The sequence below is a fragment of the Antechinus flavipes genome, chromosome 1 (genome assembly GCF_016432865.1).
Source record: "Antechinus flavipes isolate AdamAnt ecotype Samford, QLD, Australia chromosome 1, AdamAnt_v2, whole genome shotgun sequence".
NCBI classification, from domain to species: domain Eukaryota; kingdom Metazoa; phylum Chordata; class Mammalia; order Dasyuromorphia; family Dasyuridae; genus Antechinus; species Antechinus flavipes.
This window is the reverse complement of record NC_067398.1, coordinates 128,362,534-128,385,416: the sequence shown is the minus strand read 5'-3', so window position 1 is coordinate 128,385,416 and position 22,883 is coordinate 128,362,534. Positions and strand designations below refer to the sequence as shown.

Below are 22,883 nucleotides of genomic sequence, written 5' to 3'. Positions count from 1 at the left end.
CAATCACACAAAGATTCCAAAATGTTCTTTCTGTTGCCACCCACACTATCCTTCAGGAACATATCAAAGTGCAAATGCCAACTTTGGTCCTTAATGGACTAAGAGCTCTCTAATTAAGGACTGTAATACTTTTGGGGTTTTTTTTTAAGTCTTCACAATATGAGACAAATAACCTTGATATTTAAAAATCTATGAATTCAAGCAAGTTTTGGGACTTCAGTCTCTTTGCTTATGCTTTTTATAGACTCTTTCAAGTATTTATGAGACATGATAATGAATGAATATAGGCTATTTTCTAAGATGAAAATGTAGTTGTGTATTAAATAACTAATGCTCCTTTAATATTTTTTAGAAAATTTATTAGAATACTTTCAAAACTTTAAACAAGTTCTAAAGAACTTGGAACAAAAAAAAAAAAAAACAAAAAAAAAAAAAAAGGCAAACAAATGCATTCACCTCCAACTTCATAACTTACCCTGCAGTTTTCCATAGGCAATGAGTGAGCCGCTAAAAGTCACACCACCAATATAAGTTCCTAGATATGCCACAATTTTGGTGAGATTTGCTGCTGGATCCACTGCAAAATGTGGATACTCAACCATGTATTCTGCTATACAAGTAAACACAGCTGCCAAACCTACCAGACTGTGGAAAGCAGCAACTAACTGAGGTAAATCAGAAATCTGGATACGCTTAGCAATTGTCAAACCTGTGAAGGCCCAAAGACAAAGAGAATATTCAAAAATAAAGCTTGCCAACTTTCAAACTAGAACAATATGCAACTGAAACAAAAAGTAATTAAAGTTACTCATTATTATGATAATCAACAATTATTTACTAAGTATCCTATAGTAAATGAGATACTTTCTACAGGGATTCCAAAGATATTAAGGTAGATTGGCTCTGTGGAGGAAATTTAGAGAGTCTGGAAATTTATGATCTACTCTGCCATCTTCCCAGAAAGTCTCTAGCTCTTCTACACTCTTGCACACATTTCTCAGTATACCACGTGGGAAACAGAATCCAGGTCACAATAACTCTTTTATCCATAGGTCTTTTTGCCATATCATTTCTCAATTTCAATGTACTTTTCATCTTTTTCCCTTCAATTCTTATCTCTTTCTAGCATAATCTGGAAAATCACCATTTCTCTTTCCCCACTTTCTATGATTCTGTACTATCCTCTAAATCCCTGTTCAGCTCCTATTATAACCCACCAAAAAACAAACAGACTGAGTCTACAAGGACTTCAATTACTAGGTTAGGGATGATAGGATAGTAATATGGGTATTTTGGAAAGAAATGCACAGCTAGAAATAGGCAAAGAGGTGAGAGAGAATATCAACTGGTTTATGCAATCGTAATACTATTGGAATTCATGATAATCAAACTTTTACACTGGACCAGATTTTCTAACCTCTCCCATGTGATTGCCTATTCAAGCAGGCAATTTTCCTTCAGTTGTCCTTCAAGAGTTTGTGAATATCCCGCATATCAGGGCCAAAAGCACTCCTGTGGCAAAAAGAAAAATGTAATCCCCAGCAAGTAGTATATGCAGTGATATGAATAAAACAATGTGTGGTCCTACAAAAAAAAAAAAAAACTGAAGGTGTATATTGGATAAATATAGTAATATCTAGATTTGTTTTTAAAAATGATTATACAGGAACAAATACATTAAAATAGCACTTTAAAATTAATGCCAACTTACAGCTAGACGTTAATTTTCATCTTGGATGTATTTTTGCAAGAGAAAAACATTTAAGCTTGGTATAATTAGTCAATTACTGCAACACTTTATTCTATAATCAATTCCTTAGGCAGAAGAAAGGAGTATACATTTTTCTTGACAGATATAGTACTTCCCTGTTTTTTCATGGACCCTGGGGAAGATGACAGAAGGCAATGTGCCCTGGGAATTTTCTAGACCAATAATTTTAAATGTTCTCTCAAGGGGTCAAATAGTAGCATGAGGCAGGGATGAAATGTGCCTTCAGAGGTCTAGAAGTACTCAGTAACCATAGGACTTTGGGATGTTGGCTATTATAGGCTTCCTAGCAAAGGCAAAATCCAAAAACACACAGACCTAAGAAATACTATAACAAGCTAAAAACATAAAGCTCACATCTGGTATCTCTCTACCCAAGTATAAATATAATGTTATACTTAAAAAAAGAGGAAGGAAGGAAGGAAGGAAGGAAGGAAGGAAGGAAGGAAGGAAGGACGGAAGGAAGGAAGGAAAGAAGGAAGAAAGGAAGGAAGGAAAGAAGGAAGGAAGGAAGGAAAGAAGGAAAGGAGGGAAGGAAGGAAGGGAGGAAGGGAGGGAGGGAGGGAGGAAGAGAAAAACCCTCTTAATGATTCTCATTTTAAGAGTTGTGATCTCCTTAATTTTTATATCTGATTTCTTACCAATGGTTCCACCCAGAGTCATTGCCCCAGACATCTGAGCTAACAATTCTGGATTGGGATTAAGACTTCCCAGAGTGGCTGCCAAACCTCCAGCAACACCAATCATGCCCAAGGCATTTCCAAGACGAGCAGTTCCTTGTGTGGAAAGACCAGCCAGGGCACCAACACAACACAGACCTGAGCCCAGATACATCATCTTTTAAAAGGAAGGAGAAAAAGATTATAATATCAGAAATTATATGTATATATATTATTATTATTATTATTATTTGAAAAGAGAGAATTGCTCTTGTGAAGTCATGAGTCTCCAAGGCCAGATTATAATTTTAACCAAGATGATTGAGAAAGTACTCTAAGGAGTCCCCCTCCCCAATTGTTAAATAGGACAATTATTGTCCTATTTGTTAAGTATAGGAAGGAAAAGAAAGATGGAAAGGGAGAGAGAAGAAACAATAAAGAAGGAAAGAGGAAAGGGAGAAAGAGAGGATAAAACCAATTATTAAGTGCAATAATAAGCATTTTACTGACATTTCATTTGTCCCTCACAACCACCCTAGGATGTAAGTGCCACAAGTGATTTGCCTCATACATAGTTTTTAAGTATCTGAAGCCAAATTTGAATTCAAGTCTTCCTGATTCTAGACCCAGCACATTGTCCAATGTGCCACCCAATGGTTACTAAAAAGAAGTATACAAATCCTATAAAGTATTCAATTTCCCCCAAAAAAAATGTACTTTTAAGAGAATATTTATTTTACAAGGCAAATATGTGTCATGTACTTCTGATCTTCAGTACACTAAGCATAGAGAAACAAAAATTTGAATAATGTATATACACAAAGATACAGATAACATAATACTATTTCTTTTTTTCTTTTCCTTTTTTTGCGGAGGCAATTGGGGTTAAATGATTTGCCCAGGGTCATCCAGCTAGGAAGTGTTAAATATCTGAGGCTAGATTTAAATTCGGGTCCTCCAGACTTCAGGGCTGGTGCTCTATCCACTGTACCACCTAGCTGCCCAACAGAATACTATTTTTCAAGAACACCTGAAAATAATAGCTCAGATTTCTCTAGATAAAGAATATATGGTGGTTAGGGTAAGGAAGGAAAAGCAAATGCTAGAAGAATTGTTACATAAAATATCCAATAATCAGATTATCTAGTAAAAGTACAATTGTTCATTATTGCCTTTGGGAAGAAATGCAATAGGCAGACTTTTGTGAGATACTCAACATAATCAGAAAAGGACAAAAACAATATAGTAGGGTTCTATTCTTATTTTGGGCAGAATATAATAAAGAAAAACGAGAAATTCCTTTAAGAAAAATACTACAAGGATCTTTAAGTGTAAAAATATTTATAGCAGCTCTTTTGATGGTAGCTAAAATTGGAAAACTAAGGGGAAAGTCCTCTTATTTGGGAATAGGTTAACAAATTTTTTAACTTTACCACAATGTAACAGAATATATGCACAAGAAGTGATGAAATGGATCATTTCAGAGACAGATCTTTATTTTAGAGAAGTCCTTTATGAAATGACGCAAAGTGAAATGAGTAGAATTAAGAGAATGAAATGAATGAAAACAGCATTATAGAAAAAAATTAACTTCGATTTAGAATGCTAATCAATGCAAAGATGAGCTACAAGTCCAAAAGAATAAAAATGAAACACATCATTTACCTCCTGATAGAGATGATGGATATTACATGCAGAAAGAGATATATGTTTTCAGACATAGCTAATGTGGAAATTGTTTTACCAAGTTTTTTATCTTTGGGGGTTTTTAATCATTCAATGGGGAAAGAAGTAGAAAGTACTAGAAAGAGCAGATTATTATTTTATAATGAACTTTTATTAAACTACTTTGTAAAACATGATAAAGAATATTTTACTTAGGTGTCAGATTTGTGGAAAAGATAAGAACTTATGACCAAACAAGGAGAAAAAGAGCACTACAAGGTGTAAATGGATAGTTTTGATAAATCAAATTAAAAAGGTTTTACCCAAATAGCCAAAATTAGAAGGCAAGCAGAAAATTGGAAGAAAAAAACTTTATAGCAAGTTTCTCTGAAAAAGGATTCATTTCTCAGATTTATAAAGAACTGATTCAAATTTATAATAATGAGTCATTCCCCAATTGATAAATGGTCAAAGGATTTGAACAAGCAGTTTTGAGATGAAGAAATCAAAGCTATCTATAGTCACAGGGAAAAAAATGCTCCAAATCACTATTGATTAGAGAAATACAAATTACAATAATTCTGAGGTACCACCTCAAACCTTGGCTAAAACGAAAGAAAAGGAAAATGATAACATGTTGGAGAGGATGTGGGAAAATTGGAACACTAATGCACTGTTGGTGTATTTGTGAACTGATCCAAAGTTAAACAAAAAGGAAAAGGACCTATATGTACAAAAATATTTATAGCAGCAATTTTAGTGATGGCAAAAATTGAAAATTGAGGAGATGTTCATCAGTTGAGGAAAGGCTGAACAAGCTTTGGTAGATGATTGCAATAGAATACTATTGTGCTATAAGAAATGGTAAGTGAGATAGTTAGCTAACATAGAGCACCAGCCCTGAAGTCAGGGGGACCTAACTTCAAATCTGACCTCAGGCACTTAACACTTCCTGGCTGTGTGACTCTGGGCAAGTAACTTAACCCTAATTGCCTCAGGATAAAAAAAAAAGAAGAAGAAGAAGAAGAAAGAAAGAAAGAAAGAAAAGAAAAAAGAAGCAAAGAAAGAAAAAAAAAAGTAATGATAAGTGGGATGCCCTCAGAAGGAAAGACTTACATGAACTAATGCAAAGTGAAATAATCAGAATCAGGAGAACATTGTACACAGTACAACAACAATATTGAACAATGATCACTTACTATAAATGACTTAGCTATTCTCACTAATATACTGAGCTAAGACAATTCTGAAAAACTTATAATTAAAAATGCTATCTACCTCCAAAAGAGAGAAGTGACGCAATCTAAACAGAGGTGAGAGCATCGTTTTTACTTTATTACTCTTGGATTATTGCTTTTTTTTTTGTCTGAATTTTCTTTTGCAACAAGGCTAATATGGAAATGTTTTGCATGACTGCACAAATATAATCTCTGTATCAAATTGCTTGCCTTCTAAGTAGGTGGGGCTGAAGGAAAGGAGAGAATTCTAAACTCAAAATTTATTTTAAAAGAATGTTAAAATTTTTTGTTTACATATAATTAAGAAAATAAAATACAAATTAAATATATAAAAAACAAAAAATTTTATTTGATATAAAGAAAGCCTAGCAATTCAACTCAATTCCGATGATTTATTTGAAGAAGTCTGTTGATGTAGAAAAACAATCAGAATACCATAAATTTAGCTCTGGAATGGACCTTAAAGGTCTTCTTGCCCAGTCATGTCAAACCCACAAAAAGAGGAAATCCACTAAACCATATGGAAAGTATAACTAAGGGTCATATATTGACTTAGAAAAACCATATATTAACACTATCAATGTTTTATTTTATTTATGTTTATTATGTTAAGTATTATCAAATTACATTTCAATCTGATTCAGCAACACATTTGTTGCCTTTGATCCAGTCCAAACCAATTATTTTAAATATAAGGAAATGAGCACACAGATATTATCATTAACTAAGCTCATACAAACAGTGACAGGGCCTACATTTAAACCCAGGTGCTCAACATGAAAGCCAGTTTCTATTCATTGCCCTCTATTTATACACACTGTTTTTACAATATTAAAATTTATATCAATAAAAGTGAGAATATAAACACTTAAAACAATACATAAAATACTAGGTTTTTAAAACAATATGGTTTCTCTAGGTTCACTTAAAGGAGTTACACCAATCTTGAGTACCTTTGTGGCTCTAAAAGAATATTAAATAAAATGATACCATGTCTATGTACTGAGCTGATTTCTCTGAAGGTCACAGCTTAAAAGTTTCATATAAGTTGCCAAGCCCAAATAAGAATTGTATATTCAATAGTCATCAAAAAAACCTTTATAATGAATGATTGCTTTCCATTCACAATGACACCATTTTAAATGTGCCATAAAATTTCATCATGCTTCCACCCTGGAAGAAGGTATAAAATTCAGAGTCGTATTTTTCCCCCAAGACCTTCCTTCTATCTTTTTAAGCTCAAGAAAAATTTTAAGTATTGACAGATTCCAATTTCGAACTTAACCTCAATTCAAGTTCTGGCTTGACTATTTAATCTATCAATACAAAAAGAACTCAAAAATAGTCCCTATATCCTTTTTTAAAATGAGAAAGAGAAAAAAATCTGTAAAAACAATGTCAAAAAATATGACATGCCATACATATAATGCCAAAAATTTATATTTTATGAGGAAAACAATATGAACATAAATATAGTACATATAAAATATGTGAAGATTAACAGTAGATTTAAGAACTTAATTTAAATATACTCATGATGTACCTAATTCTGGATCCATATTAGTTTTCTTATGAAACCATTACTATAAAAAAGAACTTACTTTAAAATAGACATCAGTACTCTAACATAAACTAGGTGATACACTGGACAGACCACTGGGCCTAAAGTCAACAAGAACTGAGTTCAAATTTGGAATCAGATACTGATTAGATGTGTAACCCTGAGAAAATTATGTAACTTCTCTCTGTCTCAGTTTTCTCATCTGCAAGATGAAAATAACAACAACACCTACCTCCCAGGGTGGTTATGAGGACAAAGTAAAATAATATTTGTAAATTACTTTATAAATGCTAGCAGGATAATGATGATGATGATGAAGAAGATGATGTTGATGATGATGACAACTATCTTTTTCTAGCAGCCAGAGTAGCAAGGATAGTATTATATTAGTCACAACATAATGGTATTATAATAGTCCCATAAGAAATGATCATCAAACTGAATGATCAAATTGTTAAGAGAAATGGCTCGTTTGGTAAAGAACAGAAAAGATTATTTTAATTCAAAAGTCTGGCATTTGAAAAACAATAAATATACCTGCAAAGAACAATCTTTAAAAAAAAAACCCATCATTCATCTATTTTAATCTTCTCTCACAATAATCCTGCAAAACGCTAATTTCAAAAAGGCCTGGAGAGACATGCATGAACTGATGCTGAGTGAAGTGAGTAGAACCAAGAGAACATTATACCCAGCAACAGGATTTTGTGATGATCAACTGTGTTGGCCATAGCTCTTTTCAACAATGAGCAAATCAAGCCAATTTCAAAAGTCTTGTGATGGAGAGAGCCAACTACATCCAGAGAGAGGATTATAGGAATTGAATGTGGATCACAACATAGTATTTCCAGCTTTTTGTTGTTGTTGTTATTTATTAGTTTTTTTCTTTCTCATTTTTTTCCTCTTTTGATATGATTTGTCTTGTACAGCATGATAAATACAGCATGGAAATACATTTAGAAAATTACACATTTAACCTATATTAGATTATTTGCTATCTAGAGGAGGGAAAAGAGGAAAGTAGGAGAAAAATGTGGAACACAAGGTTTTTTTCAAGGGTGAATGTTGAAAACTATCTTTGCATGTATTTTGAAAAATAAAAAGATATTATTATTAAAAATAATAATAATAATAATAATGCTGCAAAGGAGGTAAGTTGACTTGGCAGAAGGGTACTATCATACTAGAAGGGCAACTATGTAACACAGTAGATAGGGTGCCATCTAGAGGCCTAGAGTCAGAAAGCCCCAAGTTCAAATCTGGCCTCAGATACTTATTAGCCTTAAGACCATCCTGTTTGCCTCAATTTCCTCATTTATAAAATGAGCTAAGAAGAAAATGGCAAACCATTCTAGTGACTTTGCAAAGAAAGAGTAAGGCACAACTGAAATGACCAAGCAACAAAACTATCATGCTCCATTTACAAATGGGGAAAGTTAGACCAGAAAAGATAAGTGGATTATCCCATTACACAACTAATTAATGGCAAGGCCAAGAATAGTTCTGTGACTCAGCCTCATTGTTCTTTCTACTCTATCCAAATACCTCCAGCTTCACTGCTTTGATTGGTTCAACAGATGGTCACATACTCTCAGACATAAGGTTTAATTGGAAATACATATACATATATATGTATATATATGAAAATTGCTAAAAAAAAAAAAAAAAAAAAAAAGTGAATCGGTCTCTTACCTGTTCAATGTTGTAACCACCATAGAGTGAAGCTAAATAACCCCCAACAAATGTACCAGCTGGGAGCAGATACAAGTAATTATATTCAGGGGGATCAGTTGGACGTTTGAACATGTCCAACATTCTTTGGGTCACCAGGAAACCACCTAATTAGAGTAAATGAAATTTCAAAATTAAAGAAATTATTTCAATGAAGAAGAAACTACTTAAATAGTCATAATGCTATTTCTATTTTAAAGGAAACTTTATAACCTACAAGTCATTTAATCTGTTTTATAACTATAAAATATGAAGAAGTATATTGTATAGGAAGCAAGTTCAATTAGAAAAAATGTTATCAGAGTATAGAACCAATTATTTCCACATGACTAAAAATAATATTTCAAATAGAAGGAAAACACAAAAGCTCAAAGGTCATGAATCTATTTCTAATTTGCTGTTCTGCCTATTAAACAATATTATAATTAATTCTGATAAAACAATCAAAAACATGTCGAGTTCATAGCATCGTAGATCTAAAGTTACCTTCTAAATTAGGTCATGTGATCCAACTCCTTCATTTTACATGTGAGAACTAAAGAGAGGTTCAACATCTTAACAAACTCAAAGAGGTAGCAAATAGCAGACCCAGGATTTAAATACCACTTTTAGAGTTGAGAAGACCAGAGTTCAAATCCAGCCTCAAACATTTATTAGCTCTGTGAACCTAGACAATTCATTTAACCCTTTTTGCCTCAGTTTCCTCATCTGTAAAACGAGCTGGAGAAGGAAATGGCAAATCACTCCAATACCTTTCCCAAAAAAATTCCAAATGGGGTCAAAAGAATTTAACACGATTGAAAAACAACTGAACAACAACTTGTGACCCCAAAATCAGTATTTTTTCCAATGGCACCACAGTATATTAAAGTTCTTTAAACAGTGCGGAGAAAACTCTAAGTCATGCCAGATTTTTTATTTTCAAGAACAATCACTGATATTAATAGATTGATAAGTACAGTTTCAGAAAAATTCCTAAGCCTATTTATAGATACTATAATGATATGTCTGAGCCAATTCAATTCAGATCTATATCTAAAATAATTTTCCAGTTTATCCATGGCAAGAAATTCTTTTTAATTATGGGAACTTCCAAGAAATATAGTTTAAAAAAAAACAGATGAGTATGACATTCCTTTTAAAGGGGTTTCATGACTTGAGGACAAAATTTCTTAATTCTCAATTGAATTCCTGTATAGCTGACAATACTTTGTATTTTTTTTACGTTCTAATCGTAACAGTAAATGAACAAGGGAGCTGGAGTTTCACAGGTGCTGTATCATCAACAGGAGAACCCAGGTACCTGCAATATTGATAGAAGATATGAAAGCAGCAAGTGCAGCAAGACCCTGAGGTGTATTAGAAGGATAGATGTGTCCTCCCATTAGTGCCAACCCTCCAACTGCGGTCAAACCTAGGAAGGAAGAATAAACAGCGTAAAATGACAGATAAAGAAATTCCCAAATCAAAACAATGCTCCCTTCTCACTTCAATCATGTGTAGTAAGTACAGAAAAAAATGCTCCAATTTTTTAAAAAGGCAACAAAACTCTAATTACTATTTCATAAAAATTGTATAGATAATAATTTAAGATTGCCTGGCTATGCAACATTTTTCCAGGATTGGAATGGGAATATAGAAAAGGTCCTGGTCTAGGAGTCAATACCTAGACTCAAATTTAAGGCAGCAAGAGCTATACCAGCAGGTGACTCATTGATGTTTGTTGAATTTGAAAGCCCAGCTTCTTCTCTTACTAGTTTTTTAAGTTTGCACAAGTCACAACCTCAATCTGAATCAAATGTCTTCCACCCATAAAATGGACCTGCCCTTTGAACAGTAAGAACACAATAGATACTTAATAAAAGCTTGTTGACCAAATGAACAACTAGAAATTGCATTAGAAGAATGCCAAGATCCCCCAAATCCCACCAATATTCTTCCAATTAGGGCTAAATCATTTATCTTTGTATCCTCAGCACCTAACCACATAATATATGGTTAATAAATATTCATTGAAGTGAAGATGTACTTTTATGATTAGAAAAAATCTGTCACAGGGAAGAAAAACAGGAAGGGGAAGGGAAGAAGGGAGGGAGGAAGGAACAGAAGGAGGGAGGAAGATAGAGAGGGAGGGAGGGAAGGAAAGAGGAAGAGAGAAGCGAGGGGAAAGTGGAAGTGTGGGGGGAGAGGGAAGGGAGGAGGGAGAAGGAGAGGAGGAAGAGGGGAGAGAGAAAGAAAGAAAGAAATGGAGGGAGGGATAGAGATAGAGAGGGAAAGAAGGAGGGAGGGGAAGAAAGAGGAATGTGGAGGGAGAGAGAGGAGAAAGGGGGAGAAAGAGAGAGAGAGAGAGAGAGAGAGAAATGGAAGGAGAGAGATGGAGAGGGAAGGAAGGAAGGAGGGAGACAGAAGGGAAGAGAAAGAGGAAGTGTGGAGGAAGAGGAAGAGGAGGAGGGAGGAGCAAGAGAAAGAGGGAAGGAAGAGATAGGCAGAGGAAAGGAGGGAGGTTTAGAGATAGAGGGGGAGGAAAGGAAGGAGGGAGAGGGAGAGGAGGAAAGAAGAGTGTGGAGGAAGAGAGAGGGAAGGAAGGAGAGGGAGGGGAGAAAGAAGGGAGAGGGGGAGAGAGGGAAGGAAGGCAGGGCGAGAGAGAAAGGGAAGGAGAGAGGGAGAGAAAGGGAGGGAGGAATGGGGGGAGGAAGAAGAAAGAAAGGAGGGAAGGGGAGGGAGAAGAAAGAAAGGAGGAAGGAGAAGGAAAGAAGGAGGGAGAGGGAGGAGAGAAGAGAGGGAGGGATAGGGGGTAAGGGAGAGACAGAACAGGAAGGATGTATGGAGAGAGGAAGGGAGGGAGGGAAAGAGAGAAGAAAGAAGGAAGGAAGGGAGAGAGGGAGGAAGGCAGGGAGGGGAGGAAGAAAGGAAGAGAGGAAGGGGGGAAGAAAGAAAAGGAGAGAAGAAAGGAGGAAGAAAGGAAGGAAGAGAGGAAGAGAAGAAAAAGGGAGGGAGGAAAGGAGGAAGGAAATAAAAGAAGGGAAGGAAGGAAAAAGGGAGGGAAGAAGAAAATAAGTATTTATTAAGTATCCTACTATATGTCAAGCACTTTGCCAAGTACTTAAATAGTACTTTATCCTCACAACAATCTTAGGAAATATATGAGGTTATATTACTTATTTTATAGTTGAGGAAATAGAGGTAGACAGAGATCAAGTGACTTGCTCAGAGTCATACAGTTAGTATCTGAGGCTATATTTGAACTCAAATCATCCTGACTCCAAGACCAGTGCTGTACCCAGTGTTACCCAGCTGTTTCTAGTTAAGCCAGAACACTGATTTCATCTCCATATTTTGTAATTTGTGTGATGATTTAAAAACGAAATAACATGTCTTATAGATGACATCTGTGACATAGAAAATGAACATGGAGGTTTTTTACAAGATGAATATAAAATATCTGAACAATAGTTTTTATTTAGTGGGGAAGAAAAAAATATTTAGATATGCAAAGGTACAAAAACATTGTTTTTAAAGCTGTGACTAATTTCCCTCTGAGATTTAACATAAACCATGAAAAATGACCCAAGGAATCCCAAATTCACTTTAAGCAGGACAGTCTGAAGGCATTCTGGTTATTAATTTTTCAGAGTTTCAAATAAGGAAAGCTATATGCTTCAAATTTTCTTTTGTAAGACAGCATATAGACCTATTAAAAGAGCTGTTTCCTAGCTACTTTCCATTAAGGAAACAAACATCTACTAAGCACCTACTATATGCAAGGCAATCTTGGGCCCTTTGTGGGATACAAATGTAATAAAAACTAATTACATTTTAGTAATGCTTTAAGGCTTACAACCATTTTCTTCAACTCAACTCTGTGAGGTAGATAATGTAATTATTATCATACGCATTTCACAGATGAGAAACTAAAGCCAAGGAAAAAAAAGTGACTTTTCCAAGATCATATGCCTATTATGGGGCAGAGAAACAACATAAACTCAGCCCTTTTATCATAACAGAGATTCTTGCTCTGAGTCTTGGACCAAATGATCTATGAGGCCTTTTCCCACCCTGGGATTCTGGGATTCAGTCTTCTGCCATTCTGTGCAGCTTTCCAGTGGGATTGACATAAAAGATCCCAGTCAATAAGGAACTTATATCTTACTATAACCTGACATGGTCCACCTATGTCAAATGTTACATTGCTAAAACTATTCTTAGTCTCGGGAAACATTAAGAACCCCATGAGTTGCTCATCAGGCCCCTTTTCTAAGAATACTGAATATTTCCACTCACTTTAAGTTATGCTATTCAATATGATTTTCACACTTGATACATTTTTAATGCAATACAGTTTTTTGTAGATCAACATATCTAATCCCATCCCCTCAAAGAGAATGGAAACTCCTTGAGGGCAGGAACTATTTAATCTATACATCAGTATCTCCCACTCCTAAAATATATTAGACACTAATCAATGCTAATTTTATTACGTACCAATTGATCCCTAGACATTTTCAGACTTTGCCAAGTAGTTTGGCACAAACACATTACAATGCCAAAATTTGTAACATCCACAACAAAAACTTTAAAATAGTTCACATCATCAAATTCCCCAAAATGGTATTTAATTTCTACCAGGAAGCAGAGCACACTACCTAAGACACCAAAATTTTCTGAAACAATCCTTTTAATATACTCACATAAGCTTTAAGCATGCTATTAAAGTACAAGTATTATTAGATTGAAATCTTAAAAAAAAAAAAAAAAACTAACTAACCTGGAAGAAAACTTAAGATTAAAAACTCCCATACCTGAGATAGCATTAGTTACAGACATCAGAGGTGAGTGGAGAGCAGGAGTGACACCCCAAACTGTGTGGTAGCCCACAATGCCAGCTAATCCAAAAGTTGTCACCATCTGAGAAAAAGCTGAATTGGGAGCTACAATGCCCAAACCAAGTACACCAGTTAGACCTAGAGAAAGACAACATTAAAAAAAAAAAAAAAAAAAAAAAAGTTATTACAAGTATGAACTAAGAAAGTTAATAATCACATTAAAGAAGAAATATAGCATAGTCAATGCTTTCAAAGTACATTTATCTTCCCTGACAACCGATAGTAAATTTTTGTTTATTTAAATAATGAAAAGCAAAAATTCAACAGTTAATAACAGGAGACCAATGGAGGCACAGAAATGGGAGTACTAAAATGTCACTTGTGCTGACTCAGACGTTTATGTTGGTTAGTTTTGTATAACTTCTTTTTAATTTGCAAATATGGGAAGACAAACCAGGGGAATGGGAAATACTTGGAAAAGACTAGGAAGTAAAAATATTTATCATCAATAAAACAAAATAGTGGATTTAATTTTTAAAAAGAAAAAGAGCCTGAGATACTTATGGTCAAAATCCAGCTCCTTAACAATCTGAAAAAAGGAGAAAATTTCAAAGATGGTAATATTTATGAATCATTTCAGCAATAACTTACACATTTTCTTCTGACTCTCTCCCACTCACTCTCTGACTATTCTCTGACTATTAAACATAGACAGGGCCATCTAGCTGTTAAACAAATCTTCTTATTCCCCAAATCACAGGCCTGTATACAATGCACCAAGGCATTTTTTGGTTTGGCAAGGATATAGCTTTTAAAAAGCCAAATTTATGCCACTCTAAAATTTGGCTGAGTGAGGGAAGAAGGTTAAAAGGAGTAGGAAGGATTTCATTCACTCCGGCACCTCCCTAAAACATATGGTGTCCACCAGCCCAGGGAGCCAAAGTGTTGCAATTGCTCCTGAAGCTGGATTGTTCTGTTGGCCAGGGCCATGAGCACCAGCTTCAGCACCAAGTCAGCAAATGTGATTTTAAAAAGAAAAAAAAACACAAATTAAATTAAGAATGTGCAGAAGAATACAGTCAGTTTTGAACATACATCTTTAATTATCGCCTTTCTTAATAACAAACATATGTGAGGCTATTCCTCCACAGAAGACCAGGGTTACCTAGTGGTAAGTGAGGAAGGGAAGAAGAGGGAGAATGATAGCAAGAGAACTCAACTTTCTTAACAGAGAAATCTTCTTGAAGGGAAATGTCATTCTACAGATGAAGCAACTAGAGTATTTAGGAAAGCTCCCATTCAGAGAAACTGGGTTCAAATCCCAGCTCTCTTTCGTAATGGTCATGTAACCTTGGCTAAGTCACTTAACTTGATCTCAGTTGTCTCATCAATAAAATGAAAAGACTGGACTAGACATCCTCTGAGAGCCATTCCAACTCAACCTATGGCCCTAGGAGAGAGATGGGCTCAATAATCTCCTTCCAGTTCTAAATCTACTATTTTATAAGGCAGAAGCATGTGTAATATTCTTGTACTATTTCTACTGATACACTATTTCAAAATGTCTGGCTACTTAACTATTTGCAAAACCACTTAATAATAGATAAGCAATACTTAAATTTTATAGGTTAGCCAAGATTTTTTTTTTCTAATGTGTTCATGTTTCACACAAACGAAGTGACATTTTTCTTCCTAATCATTACACTGGAGTAAACTGAATATTTTCCTCTCAGGCAGGTTTTTATAATGGTTTCTATTATGCTGCTTCTTTGATCTTTTTGAAAGAACAAAAGAAAAGTACATTAAAAAGATGGATGGCTCTCATATTCAGATAGTAAACAAAAAGTCAATATAAGTAACAGCCCGCAGGACATGAAAATCAGAAGACTATCTTTCTATCCCAACTCTATTGGCTATATGGCCTTCAGCATGCCTATAATTTCACTAATCCTTAGGACTCTTCATCTGTAAAATGAAAATAATAATTCCTGTGCTGTCTGTTTCACAAGATTAATATGAAGATCAAGGAAGTCATTTCACTGTAAACTACTTAAAATGTTATGAAATATAAAAGGTAAACTAAGAAAACAATAAGATTCTCATACCTGGGTTACCTAAAAAATGGAGATTTTTTTTTAAAGTTCCCCATTTTGAGAAATGCAATTTAGTCAGCTCCTGATCAATTGTTTAAATTCATTAAAATATGCAAATTAGGATAAGATGCACACTAGTTCATAAGGATAAAGAAATCCAATAAAGGCCTTCTTTTCTAAAGCAGGAATTCACTACCTTAATGTTTATTTAAATACACTGATCATGACTCAAAAAAAAAAAGTAAATGAAGTCCCAGACAAGAAAATCTAATTTGTATTTCAGTAATCTCAAAAGGTTTTGGAAGAGATACTTCACTATATAGACAAAATGCCACAAAGTTAAATGAACCAAAAAAAAATAAATAAAACTAACCAGCATATTTAAATGAAATGATAAATGCTAATGATGGTCCATCCATTCATAATTAGGAGCCATAAAGTTGGGATTTTACAGAGGCTAAGGTGCCTTTATAGATGGTTAGTGGCTTATTTAGCGTGGCAATAAATAAATGATGAATAGACGGATGGATGGATAGATGGATGATCCCAAGATCTGCTAGCGAACTTTAAAGCATCTAATAATACAAAAGTTAAATTTGTCTATTAATTGTTGATAATTATGCTTCTACTTTTGGCCAGGCAGAAATTTAAGTTAAAAGGGAAATTTGTGACCAAAGAACTAAAAGCCTATCTACAATCATTCCCTATATTAAAAATTTCAAGGGTAACAAGTTTAGCAAGTAAGCATGTGTTACTATCTATAACCACATTTTAAAGCTATAACTAACTCACAGTTAGAAACAAATAATGACTAGTAAGTTGTAAAGCAGGATAAGAATTAAAAGGTCCTTAATGAGGCTAACATTTAACATGTTAAATACATGACAGCTATACCTGTATCCCAGGTCTTATTCTTCAGACAAACACTTGGATTCCCCAATGATACCCAACTCTGTAGACAATCATAGTTGGTTGGTTTTATACCCACCAAAAAAAAAAGAAATGAGTGATTTATCTTCATAGATTCAATATGTATTTTCATATATTATCATTCTGCAACTTCAAAAAAGCCAAAATCCTTTAACTAACTAAAGAATTTCATAAAGTTCTTCCTCTAGAGCAAAGGATTTTAATCATTTTCAAAATCAGATTTTTCATTGAATAAAATGGCATAAATTGGATAACGAACAAAAAGTCATCAATTTTTTTTTTTAAGTTCAGAGGTCCCAGGTTAAAAACTCCTACTCTAAGGGAAAATTATTTTATAAGTACCCAATTGCCAATAAAATTTAATCAACAATATAAGGCTTTTGGAAGATTTATAAATAATTTTGGTATCTATGTATTATTTATGAAGCTCAAATTAAATAATTCTCAATGGGGGAGGTATGAGTGTAGGGAACAGGAGAGGCAAATATACTATCCCTTACCTGCTGTGTACGCAGATGCTGTAGTCAAAGTCTTGCGGAATGGGGTAACACTAGCTGCTTTCTCAGCTTCAAGCTCAGCTACTGTCTTTGGTTTCACAGGGGCTCCCTGAGGAATATTTTTTGGTGTTGGTGCTGGGAAAATTATCTTGCCATCCTAACAGAAATTAGAAAATTAAATAAATATCAGAATAACAAAAATGTTTTTAAACAGTCATGATGCTGGATCTTTTTCTGTTTTGCTAAAAAGCTATTTTTTAAACACTAATAAATTTTTGTTACAACACATCCACAAAACCTAAAGTAATATTTTGTCTTAAACAGAAATCCATAAAAGATAATCCACATGACATAAGAAATTAATAGGCTGAATTAAAAGGCTTACTTACCTTCATTACCACAGTCCCTCTAATAACATGGCCCATTGTGCCAAAATCAAAGTCATCATTCACCTCATAATAGAAATTATCTTTGTCAGGGCTGACTGCCTTTAGAAGTTTGATAATATTGTTTGAATACAGCGTACTGGCCTGGGTAGCCATTCGACTAGGAAGGTCTGTGTAGCCTATGTGAGTAACTCCCTAGGAAAAAAAAATTAGAATTAATAAAGCTCATCACCAAATTTTAAAAGATAGCATAGCTTTAATTTCATTCAGTCAAATAAATATTTGTTAAGCTCCTATTTTGTGCCAGATACTGAGCTAAATGCTAAGGGAGCCAAAGAAAAGTCTCTGCCCTTAAGTAATTTCACTGTCTAATGGTATTTTATAATTATAGCTAACTCCTACATATTTAAGTGTTTTTATAATATACAATTTTTGCCTATAAATACATTACATCAATGTGATTTTTTTAAAATCCCTTTAAAGAAAAAAATTACCAGATAGGGCAGACCACTGAGTTTGCTAAGCCTCAATCTAACTACACCTCTTGCAAATTACTTTGCATGTATTTTATATTCATGTATCTTTTATACATGTGTTTCAGCCCCCTCCCCAGCCTCATATACAAACCCAAGTCTAAAACAAGCTCTTTGAGGGCAGGAATGGTTTCATTTTTTTCTTTGCATCCCTTATAATGACAATTATTAAAGTACATAAAAAATGCTTAATAAATACTTGTAGTGATATTTTTATAAGCTATATTTTGGTTCCTAAACACAGACACACTGCATCAGCAAAATGCATCATTACTGCAACCATTACTATTGTTAACAGTACCTTATGGACATAAAGTTCTCCTGGCTTAGTAGTTTCAAAGTTTCCTCCTGCTTCAGCTGCTAAATCTACAACAACTGAGCCTTCCTTCATTGATTCAATCATGTCTTTTGTAAACAAAATTGGAGCTTTTTTACCTAGGAAAAAAATAAAACCATAAAGAAAAGAGTGCAAACTACGTACATTAAAAACCAGGCAACCTAGGCGAAAAATTCTTCTAATGATTATGGCAATATCCTCTTGTATGTTGACACCATAATTTTGGACATAGGGCACTGATCCTAAATCACTGGGTATTTCCAATAATCTATAGGCAATGTGGTACGAAGGAAAGTGACTTGGGCTTAAGGTCAGAGATGTGGATTTCAATGCTAGCTCTCAGTCTCAGGTTCCTCATCGGTAAAATGGCGATATAATGAGAGGTTTGCTGGGAGGAAATCACGTGGTAAAATTTTGCAGGGCTATAAAATAGGAGCTATAATTATCAAATCGAAAAACTCACATCTTTCTAATAATCTAAATAAACGAATTAAAATAAGCAGATATATGCCATACAACACTTGTAGAAAGGTAAGAAAACAGCAAGGAAAAAACAATGAAATGCTGTAGCTCAAAAGATCTGGGTTCTGAGTAAGGTTTGCCATTGGGTAAATTTTGGATAAATCACTTAGCCTCTTCTGCTCCTCTGATACTTCAATTGTAAAAAGAGAACAATAGACTGCATCATCTCTGAAATCTCTTCTAGCTCCAAATCCTATGAAGCCATAAAAGCTGAGAATCTCTCCGATGTATATTACTTCAGTCCACTTTTCCAATTTATCACACAACGGATGTTACTTCACTTCCCTCCCTACACAATCTTAAAATGATCAATAATTTCAATGTATATATTGTATTTAATTTATACTTTAACATATTTAACATGTATTGGTCAGCCTGCCATGTGGGGGAAGGGATGCGAAGAAGGAAGGGAAAAGTTGGAACAAAGGGTTTTGCAATTGTCAATGCTGAAAATTTACCTATGCATATATATCTTGTAAATAAAAACATATAATAAAAAAAAAGAAAAAAACTTCAATGTATTTTTCCCACTTGAATTCTTCAATCCTTTTGACTTTCATCATTCCTTCCCACCATTCTGGTCAAATTCACCATTGACCTCCTCTGTTCCAATTCCTGCTGGCCAAAATATGTTGGAGAAAAATTACAAAACCTGTGGTATCTGCTTCCAGAATAAATGAATCCTATCAGCAAGATTCTCAGCAAAGGTCTCCCTGGAGCTCAGAAATCTTGCTATCCATCTCATTTCCTTTTCACATTTCCCTCCATGATGGTTTCAAACTTTCGTCTCTTTGCTCAATTCCTTGAGCCCCTTCATGTTCATAGTGGATTACCTCACCTCTTATTGAGAAAAAGGCCAGCTGTTATAAGGTTCTTCAGCTTCCCTCCTCCAGATCTAAAAAATTCTGTGTTCTCACTCATTTTCCTTTTTTCTTGTACTACTGTGTCAAGGGAGCCAATGCTTTTATCAAGGAGCCAATGCTTTTAATTCTAATCACTAGAATCTTACTCTATCAACTATTCCTCTTCTCAACTAGCCCTTTAGCCTACAAATATGTTCAAACTGAAAAGTTAAAATTGCATTTCTATGACCCTTCTGTTCTCTTGAGCTTTCAATCTCTTCCTTCTCTTCTCATTCAATGCCAAAGTTAAAAAAAAAAAAAAAAAAACAGACTACAATCATTACCTTCACTAACCACTCTCTGAACCCATTACAAAAATGCTTCTACCTCCATGATTCCTAAGGAAACTGTTCAAAGATTAGTATTAATATCCTAAGAGCCAAATCCAATTGTCTTTTTTGAATTTCAACATTTGGCACAATTTACAAAGCTTTCCTTTGTAAAAGAATATTTGAATATCACTTTCATTTCCAAATATATATTTCTCTTACTCCCTTCCCAACAGAAAATCATTCTTTATAATAAAGAATAAAAAAGAGTAAGGGAAGGAATTCAGATCAGCAAAATTAATCAATACAGCAACTGAGTCTCAGAATATACTGCAGTAATCTTCACCAAGAATTACACATTGCCAATAGGCATTCTAATGACACAGCACTCATTTTGGGTGGGATTTTTGGTTCTTTCCATTTTCATTATTGTAGTAAGTATATATCATTTTTCCTGGTTCTGCGACCTTCATTTTGTATCAGTTTATACAAGTTTTTCCATGCTTCTGAATTCTTAATAATCATTTATTTCTTATGGCACAATTGTATTCTATTTCATTTAAGTACTACAATGTACTTATCCAGTCTTCAATTGGTAAATATCTATTTTTAATTCTTTGTTATGATTTTGTGTATCTTGAACCTTTCATTCTTAATAGTCTCTGATGGTAGAACCAAACTACTCAGGTTCCATAAATTCCAAAATCTTTTGCATACTCTTTCAAAATGCTTCTCTAGTCTCTCTGAATAGTTGTCTCCTTCTCACTCCCTTCTCACCTTCTCCATATCACTGTTCTCTATCCCACCACCATTCTGAGAATTTCATTTACTCAGTAGCACCTAGCATCTCTATGAAGATAAATATCAAATTTATGTATATCTCCAGCCAGAAGGTTTTAAACACTTAAAATAGCAAACAGCTATAGTAAATAGCAAATGCTATAGTAAATAGCATCTGATGTATCCTTTTTGACTCAAGAAGAAAGCAAAGCACAATGAATAAAAAATTCCGAGAGACAGTCTGGTATGATATAGAAAGAAATCTGACTCAGAATCAGTAGGATCTGAATTCATATTACCTCTGACACATAATGGCTTTATGACCCACAACAAATCATTTAATCTCTCAGTGTTTCAGACAACTCTTTTAAGATACATAAATTTTGCAGTCAGTCAATATACTGATAATAAAAATAACTAAGTTATTAAGTGCCTGAGCTAAGCTTTGGGGACACAAAGAAAGGCAAAAAATAGTCCCAATTCTCAAGGAGCTCATAATCCAATGAGGGAGACAACATCCAAATTACATAAAAACAAGCTACATGTAAAATAAATTGGAAATATTTAACAGAGGAAAGGCATTAGAATTAATGCAAATTGAAAAGAGCTTCCTATAGAAAATAGGATTTTAAGTGGGATTTGAATCAGAAGATAAAGAGGAGGAAAAGCATTCAGTTGCTCTCTACCTTAGTAAAAGGTGTCTAATCACTAAGAATTGTATACATCAATGAAAGTATACTCTCCATTACCACTCCTCAAAAAAGAAAAATGAAATCAAAATTTTCCCATCATCTATTGAAAAACATAATAGGTTACCTCAGAGTTGTGAATTCCTCATCTCAGGAAGTCTATAAGCAGATACTAACTGGTCATTTGTCAGAGATGCTGGATACATGGTTCATGAGTTGGATCAAAAGAGAAGCAATAAGAACTTGAAAGGCTCTACCACAGGCACATTAGTCCTTTGCATTTTGAGGTCTTACAGACTTATACCCACTTGAAAAGAACAGTGAATTTATATCTAGAATACATGGATATAAACTCCAGCTCCATCAAACAAACAGTAAATATAAAGTAGGAAATTAAAGTACAAGGTAGAACCAAAAAGCTCTTTTTAAAAAAACAAGGAAAAGAATATTTCTTTTCTTTGTCTCTGTTAAATACAGGAATTTTTAGAGGCCCAAGGTCACAAAGGTAGTAAGCATTATAAGTGATATATAAGGCCAGACCCTAATTCTAGAAACAATGTTCTTTTAATTGTAAGACCCAGAGATAACTGGAAATTAGTATGGTAGAAATTAGGCATGGACCCACACTTAACACCGTACACCAAGATAAGATCAAAATGGGTCCATGACCTAGTTATAAAGAACGAGATTATAAATAAATTAGAGGAACATAGGATAGTTTATCTCTCAGACTTATGGAGGAGAAAGAAATTTGTGACCAAAGATGAACTAGAGACCATTACTGATCACAAAATAGAAAATTTTGATTATATCAAATTAAAAAGCCTTTGTACAAACAAAACTAATGCAAACAAGATTAGAAGGGAAGCAACAAACTGGGAAAACATCTTCATAGTTAAAGGTTCTGATAAAGGCCTCATTTCCAAAATATATAGAGAATTGACTCAAATTTATAAGAAATCAAGCCATTCTCCAATTGATAAATGGTCAAAGGATATGAACAGACAATTTTCAGATGATGAAATTGAAACTATTACCACTCATATGAAAGAGTGTTCCAAATCATTATTGATCAGAGAAATGCAAATTAAGACAACTCTGAGATACTACTACACACCTGTCAGATTGACTAAGATGACAGGAAAAAATAATGATGAATGTTGGAGGGGATGCAGGAAAACTGGGACACTGATGCATTGTTGGTGGAGTTGCAAATGAATCCAACCATTCTGGAGAGCAATCTGGAATTATGCCCCAAAAGTTATCAAACTGTGCATACCCTTTGATCCAGCAGTGCTACTTCTAGGCTTATATCCCAAAGAGATACTAAAAAAGGGAAAGAATCCTGTGTGTGCCAAAATGTTTGTGGCAGCCCTGTTTGTAGTGGCTAGAAACTGGAAAATGAATGGATGCCCATCAATTGGAGAATGGTTGAGTAAATTGTGGTATATGAATGTTATGGAATATTATTGTTCTGTAAGAAATGACCAGCAGGATGAA

At 34.2% G+C, this 22,883-nt stretch overlaps 1 protein-coding gene across 1 annotated transcript in view; it reads right to left on the bottom strand.

The window, feature by feature from the left end:
* Positions 1-22,883, bottom strand: part of NNT (nicotinamide nucleotide transhydrogenase) — a 112,584-nt gene that overhangs the window by 46,085 nt on the left and 43,616 nt on the right. The window contains exons 8-15 of the mRNA XM_051990558.1: positions 18,186-18,319; positions 17,355-17,546; positions 16,969-17,122; positions 13,422-13,583; positions 9,926-10,036; positions 8,584-8,729; positions 2,410-2,605; positions 476-709 (exon numbers count right to left, since the gene is read on the bottom strand). Of these exons, the coding sequence (XP_051846518.1) occupies positions 476-709; positions 2,410-2,605; positions 8,584-8,729; positions 9,926-10,036; positions 13,422-13,583; positions 16,969-17,122; positions 17,355-17,546; positions 18,186-18,319 (1,329 nt within the window). The remainder of the gene's footprint in view (positions 1-475; positions 710-2,409; positions 2,606-8,583; positions 8,730-9,925; positions 10,037-13,421; positions 13,584-16,968; positions 17,123-17,354; positions 17,547-18,185; positions 18,320-22,883) is intronic.